This window comes from Haemaphysalis longicornis, unplaced genomic scaffold (genome assembly GCF_048455015.1).
Source record: "Haemaphysalis longicornis isolate Haplotype H1 unplaced genomic scaffold, Haemaphysalis longicornis Haplotype H1 scaffold_1, whole genome shotgun sequence".
In the NCBI taxonomy this organism is placed as follows: Eukaryota; Metazoa; Arthropoda; class Arachnida; order Ixodida; family Ixodidae; genus Haemaphysalis; species Haemaphysalis longicornis.
Window position 1 is genome coordinate 234,018,136 of NW_027526203.1, and position 16,315 is coordinate 234,034,450.

The 16,315-nt window shown below is 49.2% G+C and overlaps 1 protein-coding gene across 1 annotated transcript in view; it reads left to right on the top strand.

Moving 5' to 3' along the window:
* Nucleotides 1-10,795: 10,795 nt before the first annotated feature.
* Nucleotides 10,796-16,315, top strand: part of LOC144142706 (uncharacterized) — a 77,979-nt gene continuing 72,459 nt past the window's right edge. Inside the window, exon 1 of the mRNA XM_077674376.1 lies at nucleotides 10,796-12,313. Within this exon, the coding sequence (XP_077530502.1) occupies nucleotides 11,337-12,313 (977 nt within the window). The 5' untranslated portion in view covers nucleotides 10,796-11,336. The remainder of the gene's footprint in view (nucleotides 12,314-16,315) is intronic.

Sequence of the window (16,315 nt, forward strand, 5' to 3'; positions counted from 1 at the left end):
TTCTGACTTTCAACCGTCCAACACTTCCCGAATCGGTCCGTGCTGCGTTTATTTCCTGTCAGGTGCGTCCATACATACCTAATCCGCGAAGGTGTTTCAAGTGCCACAAGTATGGCCATGGAACTCTGTCGTGCCGTGGCCGATCCATCTGTGCTCACTGCGCAAGCACTGACCACACCAGTGACGATTGTAACAAGCAACAAGTGAAATGCCCAAACTGCAGTGGACCACACTCTGCCTTCTCACGTGCATGCATGTCCATCATTCAAAAAAGAAAAAGAAATAATCCAACTGAAAGTCGCTGAGAACCTAACGTTCCCACTAGCACGCCTGAAGCATGTCTCGCTATCGGGCAAAAGTTACGCAGACGCAGCTCGCCGGGGGGTGGGGCGTCGTCTGGTAGATGCGGTCGCTACCGTGGCTTCTGCTGCTGCACTACGACCTAGTGCTGCGCGAAAGGCCGCCAGCACGACTCCTGTCCAGGTCAGCGATGTTGACCTGGCCTCGTCTCAGGCACCTGTGCAACAGCAGAAGACTGCTCCTGTGGCTACTGCTGTTCCAGCTGTGTCCAGTGCTGCGGCTACGGCCTCTAGCACAAAGTCTGGTTCTGACAATCATTCAACTTCAGAAACCGCGGTTGAGGCCATGGATTTCTCTCCAAGTACGTCTGCTCCTGAGTCATCACAGGAGCGCCACGGTGCCACAGGTCGTGGCAAACCGACCAAACCAAAGGCCAGTAAAGTCGCTGCCCCTGGAAATGACCCCAAAACCTAAGTGAACCTGCTCAGAAGGGCCCCGAAACACGGCCTGCTAAAAAGAGGGGGAAAACATGATCCAGAACATGATCCTTTTTTCTCTTTTGCTCATTTTCATGGCTGCTGAAAGTGTTATGTACTGGAATTGTAGGGGTTGTTAAGAAATCTAGACGATATTTATGACATCCTCACCAATCACAAACCACAAATACTGTGTCTGCAAGAAACACACCTGCGCCCATCACAGACGAACTTCCTAACACAGTACATTGTTTACCGTAAGGACAGACAAAATTGCATCCAGCCGTCTGGTGGTGTGGCAATAGTACTCCAAAAATCTGTGGCTTGTCAGTACCTCCAGCTACAGACGTCACTCGAAGCTGTAGCTGTCAGAGCCATAGTTTTTGGCAAACTAGTGACAGTTTGCTCTCTCTACATTTCACCCGACTATCGCCTTTCCAACGTCGAATTTGAAACTTGACATAATCAATGAACTACCTGAACCTTACATCATAACCGGTGATTTTAATGCTCACAACCCCATCTGGGGATCTGTGCGAGCCGATGCTCGAGGGCGGCTCATTGAAAGGTTTGTCACGACATCCGGATGTTGCATCCTTAATAAGAAACGCCCCACATATTACAACTCCACACACCACACATACTCAGCAATAGACTTTGCAATTGGCTCTGCAATCTTAGTGCCTATGCTTGAATGGAGACTGTGTATTTAACAACCCGTATGGCAGTGATCATTTTCCTGCAAAACTAACTGCTGTAAACAATGACTCTCAAAGCACAGAACCACTTCGAACATTTAAATTACAAGCAGCTGACTGGAAAACATACAAAGAACTTTCCAGGCTACCCCCTACAACAATATGCCATTTAGATGTTAAAGCAGCAAGTTGACTGATTACAGCCCACATTCTTGACTCTGCTCAGAAAAGCATTCCAGAGACTACTTTTAAAACTCTCCCAAAACCCAGACCATGGTGGAATGAGGACTGCGCGCGTGCACGGTCTGAACAGAACAAGGCGTGGGCACTTTTACGCCGCTATCCCACGGCCGACAACCTTCTGAAGTTTAAGCAGGCAAAATCTAAAGGGAAGCGTACGTGACGTACGGCAAAAAACGAAAGTTGGACCAGGGGCGATATTCTCGAGTTTTGTCCCCTTTGCGTCCCTTTCAAAAGTGTCCCTTTTGGCGAGCCCTGATTGGCTAAAAGCAAACAACCGGAAGTGACGTAACGCAAGCGCAACAAACCTACAGCCAACGCCAACTGCTTAACCGGAAGTACGTCACGATGAAAGGGACTCAAAAGGGACGTTTTCAAAAGGGACAGTTACGAGAATACCGCCCCAGGTTTATATCATCTATAAATTCTTATACGGATTCTAGGAAAGTCTGGACTAGAATAAAGAAGCTAAAAGGATACAAGAGTCATCCTATTCCCCTAGTAAGTAGTGTGGGTAACTCAGTAAAAGATGAAGCAGATGCTCTTGGGAAACACTTCGAACATGTATTCAGTTCTTCAAATTATACACAAACATTTTTACAGCATAAGAAGGCAGCAGAGCGTCAGCCCTTTCGTGTGAACCAACGCTCGAATGAGGGATATAATGCTCCATTTACCATGCTTGAATTGATGAGTGCACTCTCGACATGTGGTAAGTCAGCCCCTGGAGCTGACCGAATCAGCTATGACATGATCAGACACCTACACAGTGAAACCCTGCATACTCTCTCTCTTTAACAAAATATGGCAAACAGGTTGTTCTCCAAGAACATGGAAAGAGGCTATCGTTGTACCGCTTCTAAAAGAAGGAAAAGAATCCTGTCTTGCTGCGAGTTACAGACCCATCGCCTTGACGAGTTGTTTATGTAAGCTGCTCGAAAAAATGATCAATCGGCGACTATTGTACTTTCTCGAGTTTAATGGTCTGTTCGACAAAAATCAGACAGGCTTCAGGTCTGGAAGGTCAACTACAGATAGCCTGGTTGCATTTGAATCATATGTGAAAGACGCCTTCATCCATAAGCAACACTGCTTCTCTGTGTTCTTTGACATGGAGAAGGCGTATGATAGAACATGGCGATACGGTATATTGCTAGATTAGAAGTCATTTGGCCTTACTGGTAATATGCTCAACGTTATTAAGGACTATCTCTCTGATCGCACATTTCGTGTTCGTGTGGGTAACGTGCTGTCTAGAACCTTTGTTCAAGAAAATGGTGTACCCCAGGGGGGAGTGCTGAGCTGCGCACTTTTTCTTGTTAAAATGAGTTCACTAAAAAATGTTCTCCCACAAACTGTCTCATACTCCACTTATGTTGATGACATTCAAGTTAGTTTTAAGTCCTGTAATTTATCGATATGTGAACGCCAAATCCAATTAAGTGTCAACAGACCGGTTACATGGGCTGACAGGAACGGGTTTATGTTTAATGCTGATAAAAGTGCTGTTGTGGTATTTTCCAGGCGGCGTGGTGTCCATCCCCCTGCTTGTATTACATTACAAGGTCAGCCCATACCAGTAAAAAATGAACACAAGTTTCTGGGTATTTTACTTGACCACAAACTCACATTTATACCACATATTAAATTACTAAAAACGAAGTGCCTGAAAACGATGAACATTTTAAAGGTACTATCGCATCAGTCATGGGGAACGGACACAAAGTGTCTGCTTTCACTTCTAAATAGCCTAGTAAGGTCAAGAATTGACTATGGATGCATTGTATACCAGTCTGCAACCACAACAGCACTGACAATGTTGGACCCAGTATACAACTTGGGGCTTCGCTCGGCAACAGGTGCATATCGAACAAGCCCCATTCCATCCCTTCACGTTGAATCTAATCAGTGGTGCTTGGAGTACCAGCGCACTTACACAGCTCTGATGTATGCTGCAAAGATTACTTCTATGAAGGAACACCCTTTGAACGCAATTATGAAAAATAACACTAATAATAAACTTTTTGAAAATCGACCATCCATAGCACCACCCTTCCCTTTGGCAGTGTCAGGCCTCTCAAAGGACCTACAAGTTCCTCTTCCTGAAGTTTACTGCACCTCCATTCATGAGTTGGTTGCTCCGTGGGACATTTGCCCAATTCAGTGTGACATGTCTTTCAGAGAACTGCAAAAGAAAAATGTGCCAAATTTTGTTATTACTCAGCACTTTCTGTCACTCAGGGACAAATACAAGGCAGCTGAATTCTACACAGATGCCTCGAAAACTTCTGCAGCGGTGTCTTGTGCTGCAATTGGCCCCATATTCCCTTTGTCCAAAACAATGAACACGAACACTAGTATATTTACTGCAGAGGCATATGGTATCCTGCTAGCTTTGAACCACATTCTCCAAAACAAAATTAAGAGCTCAGTTATATACACAGACTCACTGAGTGTTGTTACAAAGCTTTCATATCTGAAGGCTAGTAAAAACCCAACTTTTAATGCTGTTCTAAGAGCTCTGTACTCGGCTTATAGTCTCAAGCTTGCTGTCACAGTGTGCTGGGTTCCGGGCCACTGTGGCATTGCTGGAAATGAAGCCGCTGACCAAAGTGCTGCAGCTGCTGCCCTTCGTGAAAGCATAGATATTAAGCTGGTTCCATATCAAGACCTCAAACCTTATGTGAGGAGGAAGCTGCGAGAGCACTGGCAACAACAGTGGGATAAAGAAATAAGCAACCAAGTACATGTCATTAAACCTAAAATTGAGAAACCTCCCTCTGAGAAACATGCTAGATCAATAGAAGTGGCCTTATGCAGACTTAGAATCGGCCACACACACATCACACATTCATACCTGTTGACAGACACAAACAAGCCGCGGTGCCATCGATGTGGAGGGCAGCTATCTGTCCTTCATGTGCTTATTGAATGCAAGATGTGCAACATTGAAAGGAAACGTAACTTTAATGAAGTTTACACATATAATATTCCCTTTCACCCTTCATTATTTCTTGCAGACCATCCCATGTTCTCTTACAAAAAAGTTTTTAGCTACCTTGCAGACGTAGATTTTTTAAAACACATATCTTATTGCCCATAACCTCACCTGTGCTCATGACGTGTTGCAAAACAGTGGCGGGACCTGAGGCTTTACACCTTAGGTGCCTGCACTCACTGTGTTTTAATGCGACCCTATATAGGCACCCTTTCTCTTAGTATACTCATTATGTTTTAACATGGCCCTATACACCATTTCTCTTAGAAAATTCGTAATCTAGTGCCTTTAGTACAAATCTTTCTCATCTCATTCACGATCGTCATGGCGCTCTTTGCCTTTGTCGGCCTTGCGCCATTAAACCTGAAATCATCATCATCATCATCAGTGGGCGAGTGGAGGGGGATTTGTAATGCTGCCTTGTATGCCTTTCGGATGAGGCAGTCAATTTTGTCTATGTCGGAGGTGGTAAGCTTGAGGTAGGGGAGAGAGTACGTAACCCGACTGATGATGAAAGCCTGAACTAGACGCATTCGTTCTTTCTCCTTGAGCCCGTGGTGACGGCTAGTGGTTCGTCGAATAAAGCCAATTGTTTGATTGACTTGAGAGTTAAGTAGGGAGAGGAATTCACCGTAACCTCGATTGCGCTGTATAATTAGGCCTAGCAGTTTAGGGGTTTGCCCCTTTGGGATGATTCAGTTGCCGAGTGAAACCTCTATGTTCGGCGAATCACGGCAGGACCGGGCAGGGAGAATGAGCAGGGCAGATTTTTCTGGAGAACAGGATAACCCAGCGAGTTGCGCCTCTGTCTCCACTATATGGGCACCCTGTTGAAGGATGGTTTCTATCTGAGCATCGCTACACCTCCAGGTACCGACATCGTAATTTCGTCGGCATATAGACTGTATCGGAGGCCAGGTACCGAATCTAACTTTGTCGGCATGTTCAGGATTGCGAAATTGAACAAAAGAGGAGACAATACTGAACGCTGAGATGTACCTATGGAAGGAAGTCGGATGCGATCAGAACGGAGCTCGCCTACCTGGAGTGCGGCGGTGCGTGCAGGGAGAAAATCACGTACGTAGTTAGTTGTAAGTGCGGTCTCCTGGGTGGATAGACTCTAGGCCTCTGGGGATGGCACTATGGGAGACTGTCGAATGCTTTTGTCAAATCGAGCGCAAGGATCGCCGCTGCGTCGCGTTTAGGTGGTTGGTAAATTATCTCCTGGTGGAGCTGTAGGAGGATATCTTTGGTGGACAGTTTAGGCCTAACCCGAAAATTGGGGGGGGGAGGGGGGGGAGGCCTCCGTGCTCGTAATGTGAGCGGTTAGTCTGTTAAGGATTACATGTTCTAGTACCTTGCCCATACACGAAGTGAGATATATGGGGCGAAGGTGTTCGATGGTAAGAGGTTTGTCTGGCTTAGGAATTAAGGTTATGGAGGCATGTTTCGATGCTGGGGGAAGGGTGCCTTGAGTCCAGTAATATTTAAAGTAAGCATTTAGGGCCCTAATAGAAGGATCGTCTAGGTTGCGAAGAAGTTTTTTTTATCACGCCATCTGCACCGGGTGCGGATCCTGGCCGAATCAGTAGGAGGACGCTTCTCACTTCTGCTTCCGTGATGGGTGCGTCCAGTGTTTCGTTGGCGAGCCGCAGTATGACGCGAGTGGAATCGACGGACCGGTGGGGATGTAATGCGTGCTCAGTGTGCGCAGGAGTTGTTCGTTTTCCCACGAGAATTTCTGCAATATAACTGTGAGGTGGTTGCGTTGTTCCGTCTTAGAGCCCGTCGGATCCAGAAGGGGAGGGATCAAGTGCGCTTCATGCCTAGGGTGCCTTCATTGTCGTCACCGATCTCAAACCATCGATTACGGGTAATTTCAGCCGAGTATCTGAGAATTCCCGTTCCGAGACGAGCTACCCTAAGCCAAAGTTTCCTATTATGTTTTTGCTTCCGCCATTGACGTTGTGGGCCGCAGTACGCTGCCCAAAGATGTTGTAGGTGTGGGTCGACCCTTTGCGCCGGTATGCATGGATCAAGGGGAGTACTGGTTTGTCGGACATCTACCAAATGCTGGACCCAGCGCTTCTGGGTCGTCATGACCACGGCGCACTTCTCGGAATTTGTCGCAGTTGGGTGAGTCCTGCGGAGACGAGTATACGGTATTTTTTTTCCAAACTCAGAGCGCTTTGACGGCGATTTGACGAAGTCGGCGACGAGCGGCGGCATGTCCCAGGAGCGAGCTAACGTAAGGGTCCCTGCCGTAATCACTTCGTCGGAAATGAAGCGAGCACACTCGTACTTCCTTTAGCTCCCTTTCTCTGCCGTTTGCAAAGTTAACAAAACGTAGCCACTTGCTTCGCCGAGGTTCGTCGTTGGGCAGCACATGAAAGGAGATGTCTTCACCGGCGGGGATGTCGCACTCCCTCGACAATTTGCCCGTACTACATGGGCATTTCAGGACGCAGCAACGAAATTTCATTGTAAAGTACTCGAACAAACTGAAGTTTCAGTGGTTGTAAACTGAAAACGAGCTCGTAACGACAGCAGCAAGCCAACACCATTCCGAAACTTCTGCGACGACTGGCACTATCTCATTGCTGCTTGCGGTTCTTTACTACACTCGTTTCTATTTTTACCTTTGCTGGTTGGCGATATGACGGCCAACCTCCTGTAAAGGGATTAAGATACCACGCAAGGTAGCGGTTATGCGTGCTGGAACGGTTTGTTGGCCCCGAAGAGCCTCGAACCCGAAAATTCGTCTGCGCGGCGGCGAGATGTCGAGCTCGGCCGGCGCTAGTTTCGTACGCATTGGCGTACACGTTTGCGTGTTTGTTCGAAACTTCAATCGTTTACTCCACTGTTCTTAGTGTCATAAAAGGAATGTGCAGTATGTTTAACGGGTATATAACTCACTATGCAAACTGGTAAGCCCTGCCTAACTTGCGTTTGCTTTTGCCGGCCTCCGCGAATCGCAGGGCATTCTAGTGCGACATCATAGGTTCTGTTGCGGGATATGAGCTGGTGGGTCGCATGGTCATTTACTTTTTTCCTAATTATGTAGCTTATCTGAGCGAAGTTTGCGTTAAAAGTGGTGTCAGTATGGTTCTAACGAGGCAATCTTTCGAATGAACCAAACTTGTGTTTTCTCTTCATGGCTCTTTTAAGGACAGCGTGGTTTGAATGATGAAATGATCGCTGCCTAGTGTGTGCGTCAGGTTGGCCCAGGCTGTCTGAGGGGCGTTTAACGTGTGCGTGAGGTCCGGGGAGGAGTCCTTCTGAACGCTCTTACCCACACGAGTTGGGGTCTTCGGGTCCGATTAAATCACAAAGCGGAGTGCCTATATGTGATCCCAGAGGCGCTATCATTTGCGGGTGCTGTGGTGATACCCCCAGACGGTATGTGGCGCATTGAAATCATCCGTGACAAGGAGTGCGTGGGGACCGGCCTCACGTTTTGCTAAGGAGAGTAATTGGTCGAAATAGTGGTTGACTGATCTAGGAGAGCTATAAAGATTTAGTACGCACAGTCTGATGTCACCATGTTGCGGAGGGTATATCACCACTAAATCGGGAGGGATCGTGATGCTGTCACATTGTATACGCTTTCCCGACACGTTGCGATGCACCTAAACGGCAGTGGTTAAATCGCGCGTTCCTTGATAGGCCTTGTAGCCGGCAAGCGAGACTTTTGTACCTGCTTCCTGAAGAGTGATTACAATGGGTGGGGGGGGGGAGTTTCTTGGGCCTGTACGAAGGTCTGTAAGGCGCATCGCTTGTTACGATATCCCCTACAGTTCCAGTGCCAGACCCCGAGAGTATCCGTTTTACATTTAGTCGGTTAGTTTATCGGAATCAGGGAGAGGTTGGCGAGGAGTAAGAGCGTTTACTGCAGCGAATAGTTCGCGGATGGTTGAGTTGACTGCATTTCCGTGCGCCATGACTTAATATTGCCTTGAATAGTGCCTATATTTTGGCGAGGAGGGTCTGGTGGCTGCAGACGTACTCAGCCTGTTGCGTCGCAAGAGCCTGTGTACATTTGCTCTCGACTTGGGCGATCTGGTCTCTCAATGCAGCGTCTTGTTGGTGAATGGCCTCGAGGACGGATGGGGCATCAGAGACTGCCTTCCGTTTAACGGGAGGTGAGGGAGGAGTCATCACGCGAGGTGGAAGCATGTATTTTGAGCATGTGATTCTCCTGGCGGAGAGCATCATTTTCGTTTTTCAGCGAGACTATTTCGGCTGTGACCTGAAGACCAGCACAGGGGAAAGGCTTCGGTTTTTCCTCGAAATGGGCGGCAACGGTACGTCGTGGAGCGATAGCGTATCCAGAAAGGTACCCTTGTTCCATGAACGTTGTTACATAGGTCTGCTACTGCATCACACCTACCCCTCAACATTGCCCTCTTCGATTCCCTCGAACATCTCTTGCACGTTCCTCGTGACACAATTATCCGCTCTCCACTGAAATTACCTGTGCCTACAACGTCCTGTACCACCCTCCCTCTATTACCAGAGTGACCCTAGCCAATAAAAGTTACACTATAAAAATGTCTTATGTGAAAAAAAAAATGTTGAATGTATAGATGCAGCAGAAGGTGCTTTTCTTGGAAAGGAATGAAATGGCACAGAGTATCGAAAAAGTGCAAAACTTGCCGGTAAACAACAATTCGCACCGATTCGAGCAAACATGTAACAATGTTGAAATAGATGCCTCTACACATTTTACTTTCAAAAGAGAGCCCTCTAAAAGTGCTGGATTTCCTGGAACCAATTTGTGCAAAACTCAACAGATGTCACATGATCCGTAAGCTAAAACCTGTCTATTTCCCTCTGGGCCACCGCAATGGAGCGTGGCCACTTCTCACCATAATCCACAGTAGCATGGACAAAATTATTGTTTGTCATTCTTCTGTTTTGTCTGGGCTTGCAACAGTGCGATTCTCTTCAACTATGCTGTCTTTTCTTTTTATTTTTTGTCTGTCTCTTATACCACCCAAAGTGGATTACCCTTCCTGTCATGCGCCATATATATATATATATATATATATATATATTTGGTAATACAGAATCAGAAACAACACACCTTCAGCGTTTTTAATCTGAATTCTTCATCGACATTTTGAACGGCGAAGTTTGAATGGAACGCTGCAGTGGCAAACACTAGCTTGTTTGTAGTATTTGTGAGTACACATCTATACAAAGCGTGTCAAAGCAGTGTACATACACAAAGGCTTTGCTCGGCGCAACGGGTATGTTTACTGCGAGCAGACACACCGCAAACACGTCATTTGCTTCCCTGTTGTGCACTTATCGCTCCTGTTGCAGAGCAACGCGTGCCGCTCTCCAAGGGCGCCGCCTGACGGTGCTCTAGTTTTCGTGTCAAGTCGTAAATGGTGTTTCCTGTGACGTCACACCACGCACGTCGCGTGGAAGATGCAAGAACAGCGCACATGGCGGTACGAACGGGCGTACACAAACGGTCAAACTCTGCGCCTTGTCTCTATCTCGAGTGGGAACAGGAAACAAAAGAACCCAGCCACGCAGGTAAAGGCGGCGGACCAGAAGCGATACGAGACGTGCGCGCAAACAGTACCGAGAAGGAAGGAAAGAGTGGGCGATAGGAGCGATAAACGTGAGATGGGCTTGCTTAGCTAACATCCTCAAAGAAAACACAGCTGCGGCGCTCGGTGATGAACAAAATCCCAATGGATTGATTGTACGTACTGGCTGAAGGTAAGAAACGTCACTGTGGGAAGGATCGCCATTCCCCACAAAAGTGCAGCAGAAAAGAACATTTTTAGCGCGCCTCCGCCATACCGCTAACAGATATTTTATCTCGAAGACGTTGGTGGGGCGCCCGGAAAACACCAATTTCTGAATGACGATGCCCCCTCCTCATCCTTTTTTCTCCACGAATGCAGCAGACGAAACAATCAGCTGGCAAATGGGTAAGGGGCGCAGGGAGCAGGTGGGAATTGCACGAGAGCGAGAGAAACAAAAAAGAAAGACCAAAGAAAAATGTTTTTCCCTTATCAGCCGGGGTCGCGGGCAAGAAAAGAAGCGGTGATAGCAGCCGTCGTCGTTGCGAGCTACTTCGCGGCTCTGCCGTTCTGCTGGATAACGAATCTTATATCTTTCCTTTGGGGCCCTCGATACAGGCGGGACGGCTTCAACAAGGCGCACGCGGCACACGGGCACTGCCCGTGCGTCAGTCGAGACGGTGTGGCACCCCTCGCCGACGAGAAGGACGCATCACTCGCGCACCTTCCCAAGGTACAGGAAACATTCTTCTGCTTCGCCGGATGTTCGCGGACTTCGGCTCGGTGCGGTAATAGGGCCCTGCACTACACGTGACACAGACAGGCAGCCGCTGCGGGGGCTTCATCATGTTGCAGATCGCGCGCAGCACGCACTGCTGGAGCACCGCGTATTCAGAAGCTCCCAGACTCGTGCGACGCTGCGTGTTCGACCTCCCGGCAAAGTGCGTGGTTTGATGACGAGCGCCGGCATTTCCGCGCGCCGAGACAAGTAGTGCTATGAGAAGCAACCACAGCGGGTCGACTACTGGTCGGAGGCCTATACGACTGGACGGCAGAATGGCGCGAGAATGGTAGTCGCCGGATGCGCGGAGCCCTCGAGGGATCGGCTCGGGAGCTGCAGTCGTGGGAGGCATCTTCCGCGCTTCGTCCGCTCTTCGAAGGCCGCCGGACTCGTCTGTGCCGCGAGTGGCCAGTCTACATGAGCTACGGGGCACCCTGTCGCTGCACCTGCGGCGCCCGCAGACATGCGAGCCTCCAGACACGTGCGCCTCCGCGGCAGCAGCGCTACGAAAGGTCCAAGCTTGTCAGGCAGCCTCGACTGTCCGGACCGTCGCCCATCGTCACTACGTTCAGTTCCTCCTCCTCCGGCGTCTCGAGTCTCGCGGAAGGCGTGGCCGGCGACGACGCGGATGCCTTCGTCGAGCTTCTCAGCGCATTGTCGCGGAGGGAAAGTGTTGCGTACAGCGGTGCCGACAGCCCGGGGACCCAGCTGGAGCGGTCGGCGTCCATTGGCTGCGCGCTGCCTTGTGCCAGCGTTATCAGCGGTAGCAAGGGCAGCAGTGCGTCGGTTTCGCCTATGCGGCTGCCGTCCAACGAGCTGTCCAGCTCCGAGCGTCTCGTCGTGCAGCTCTTCATGGATGAGGCAGACAGCAAGGAGCGGGAGGCTGCGGCCAAGGAGGAAGAGGAGCGAGAGGAACAAGAGTGCGACAGGCCGGCGACTGATGAAGACGTGTGGCCCGACTGTAAGGACGTGGAGGCTGTGTGCCGCAGGCCCAGGGTCGGGCTCGGCGACCTGGTGGAGCCTTCGACGCTCGCATTTCTTGTGCTGGCCGCTGTGCTGGCGACGAACGCGCTGTTGGCCGTCGAGTACTACGCGAAGCGACTATGGCTGTGCGTGGCTACGCTTGGCATGATGCACGTTCCGTCCCTGGTATTCTTCGTCGCCCGCATCTATTCGGTGGCTTCCCGTTCCAGCGTCAAGGAACGCTTTATGAATGCCCTCGTGCTGGTCTGGTACGTGGTCACGCTGCCACTGCTCCACTGCGTACCGCTGCTCACGTAAGCCCTTCTTCCTTTAGCTTTCATGTGCGAACTGGTTCTGCCATTCCTGCACTGCAATCTTCCTTTCATGATGTTGCGGAAGCATAGTCTTGCCTCCGCAAGATCCTAAAAGAAAGGTTACGGTGGGTTCTCGTGATAGCTTGAAAGCGGCAGGTATTATCAGCGGTGCAGAAGCCCAGCTCAGACCGAAAGGTACGACAATACGCTCGGGCAATATTTTGCGAACGTTCCATTCGTCGGTGTCTTCTAAGTGAACCACCTTCCTTACGTAAGGCTACCTGTCGTTCATTTTTTTTTAAATCAGGTGACGGGGGGGGGGGGGGGGGTATGATTTTCAGCAACATTCGTGGAGAATGCAATTATCAGTCACGGTAAGAGCAGTAATAAATAAAAAAATAACGTGAATTCCCGTCCTCACAGTGTCGCCACGGTAACTTATTCTCACTCACATTAACATAGACTGGTAAGAGGTTACTTGTGATCATACTGCTTACGCTGCAATTCGGCGCATCATAGTACGGCCGCCCGCGGGTATTTAATGCGGAAGCATCAAATGCCTCATTAACCGAGAATGCGGCATCCGCCTTCGGCGTGACATACAGTGACGGTCCAACAAATGGCCGAAAGCGCAAGCAGAATGAAAGCTGCGAAAATTAAGTGAGCTGGGGATTCGAACCCTGGTCCTACAGTATACGAGTCCTACACGCACCACCATCGCCGAGCCTTGGTTTTAGCCATCAAAAGGTGAACCTAGTGAATGCGTTGTGCAGTAGTGTTCTGTGTCGCGGTAGGTGTTAGTACTTAGTTCGCCGGCGGGCCGCATCCCTGCGCTGCAAGACGGTGGACGCTTGCTGAACATCGCCTGCTGAACGTTCTCAGGCAATCGAGGAACACGATTACCGGTTTGCTACAAAAGGGAAATGCTAACAACGGAGCGCACAGCCTGCCATACATGCGGTGTCATCTTGCTGCCAGCTTCGAAACCTCTGTGCATGCGCTGGTTTGCGCACATCCTGGAGTGCGGTCTGCCATTAGATCGCATGCCTGCGCAGGTGAGCGACTCTATATATTTTGTTTAGCTGCGCATTTCAATACCACTGCGTAGCTGGGCACAAGTAAAGTTGCGGGCCCAACCAGCCTCATATCAGAAAATTCATTTTGCTTGCGGCGCTAGATAGGACTGCCTTGTCGTTATCTATAAGAGCCGCGCATACTCACGCGTGCTCATTCGAAAGTTAAGCGCAAGTCTGTGGGTTTTTTTTTTAATATTCAAGCACAAATGCTCGTGAAAATAAAAAAAATATATATTCGACGTAATGCATGCTGCGAACCGGAAATCGCTTGGTGAAGCGATGTTAATATGCTCAAGTAAACACGCAGCGTTACTGTGTTGAACAGGTATAATTCGGTTCAGCAGTCGGCTGTACTCTCAACACCCTCCGAAACCCGCGCATGCGCGAAGCTTCTGAACCCGGCAGGCAGAAAGCACAGTATAGCTTGAAAGCTGTGCGCTCCGTTGTTCCTATTTTAGGTGCGGAGCACCTTAGGACCGCAAAATGTTCGTTCGCGTCTGTCCGCGTAGCATTTACAATCGCAAAAAATCACACAGGCACCGGCAGGATTCGGAACTGTGTCTGGCAGACTAGACAGAGTTAGTTTAGGTCGTCTTACCCATTGGGCTACGATCGTGAGTCAGTACACGAGAGTCAAATGGCTTACTCCCTCGCCCGTAATGGTGCGGACTACCTTAGGACCTCCCAATGTCCGTTCGCGCCCATCCGTGCGCACACCACCATCAAGCGAAAATCAATTTGAGCCGTGAGTTGGTTTCATTTAGGGAATAACCAAGGTGCAACTCACGGCTCAAATCGAATGACGCTCGAGGCGTAACTTGGAGGTCATTTCGAGTCTCCGTACCCCGCACCCTCACCATCATCCACGGAGTGGAGATGCTGCTTTTTTTTTTTTTTTTTTGCTTTCCCCTTACCCTAATCCTTTCTGTTGATTAATGTTTGGCGGCCAAACCCCCGGGTCTTAAAAGCCCAGGTGGAACGAGCTGCCGAAGTCACCGCTGGACTGCGCCCAGCGGTCACCACCCGCCTCTAAATTGCAGTAAAGTTATTCCTCCTCCACCCCTGCGCGAGACTATCATGTGAGGTGTGTACGCGGCCGGAAGTCTGTGGCGGGTAACAGTGCACGTCCGGTGCATACGACGTGTAGTGCATGGAGCCCCATGGGACAATAGAGAGTTTTAGCTGACCGTTTTTGACGCTCCGCTATGCCTCCGACGGCCAGCGTAGCACAACCGGAGCGTCAGCAGCAAAAACGCTTTTAGCTAAGCGATAACCGTATCGCTTAACGATACGGTTATCGCTTTAAGCGATAACCGTATAGCCGTATGATTCGCGTGACTGGTTGTTTCCTGTGCGTGTGTAAACCAAAACTTCATCCAAAAGGACACATAAGAATTTGTATTTGATTGCTCAAATAAAGCAAAATACCGTGTTTTTTTTTTTTTTGCCTCATCTAACCTTTTTTTGTATAATGTAGTCGATGACACGGTATAATGGTTCTAAATACTTTAAAAGAAGCCGATTTACTTTGGAATAGCCAAGACCAGACTGTCTTTCTTGGCGCTGCATAGAAGCAGCCCCGCGCCTCGGTCGGCATTTTTCGCTTCCGTTCTAAACTCGTTGAGGTGTGCGGCACCTTTGCTTATACGGAAGCGCTTCAGCGATTTCGTCGCTCGTGTTCCGACTGACGAAACGGAATTCGCCGTAGCGCGCTCGCCTCGCGTGTGGCAGCCATGTTAGAATTCCGGAAGCGTAAGCTGCCCCGCTCGGGCGCCGCTAGCGCCCGAGCGCGCCAGGCATGCGTAACGGCGCTCCCGCTTGCTATCGGAGGGGAGCGGACCGTCAGAAACGGTCAGCTAAATCTCTCTAATGAGTGAACAGTAATAATACGAGGACGAAGATAGTGAGGGCAAGACGAGCGCAACTTTCATATTTTAAAGTAATAATACGCTGCTGAGCAGTTCCTCTCCCCATCAGCTACGATCATTTTTGACCCCTGGAGCGTAGCTACCTATTTCGTGCAAGACCTCTTACAATGCGAAAGCCATTGCGGACACTTATACGCTTTCATTCATTAACCAGTCGAGTGCTGTATAGTGCAAGTCAATGAATGAAAAAATTAATACATTAATTAATGAAAGGAGGCGTAGCTGTCCGCCATAATTTTCATTGTAATGCAGTTAATTCCCCGGCTAATGTTTTTCCCTGCATTGATGCCCGTGACGGAAATGCGATTTCATAGAAGCCTTAGGGCTAGGTTACTAGCTTTCGCATGAAAACTAGCTTTAGCATCAGGGTTGTATTGCGCTCTGCCCGATCGCCGTTTATTCTCTCGCTGGTGGGGATAGTACTACGACCCTGTTCAGAGTAGGGGTGAACACGGGAGCGCGTGTTATCTCGTACACGGGAACAGCCCGTCGGCCTTGCCCGAGGCAACTTCGCACGCATGCGCAGTTCGTTTGCGAAGAGGATGCGAGTTCATCGCTCGCATCACGTAACCAAAACGCTCGCTTGTTGTGAACTATTCCGGATGTCCTCCGACCTTAGTTGGTTGCATCAGCGAAGCATCCCGCGGCATTGTGGTCCATTAATAACGCGCGGTTTCATCGCCTCGTTGACTGGGTAGTAAAAAACACGCACCACAATTCGTTCCCGTACAAACGAATGATTTGCCGTGAGGAATTCGAAGCAGAAAACAATTTTGGTCTTTTCCTATAACCTTTTTTTTTTTTTTCAAGAAAACAATCTGTCCACTTTTTTTTTTGTTTGTTTGTTTAGGCAAGGGCCGCGCTTCTGATGAGTATAGGGTGTCAGTACGGGAAATTGAGAACACACTACATCCGCTTTAAATGTAGAAGAGGTTCACAAATTTACTACACAATAAAGATGTTTATCCTCCTCCTCCCTCTCGAACTTTCGAGAAAAA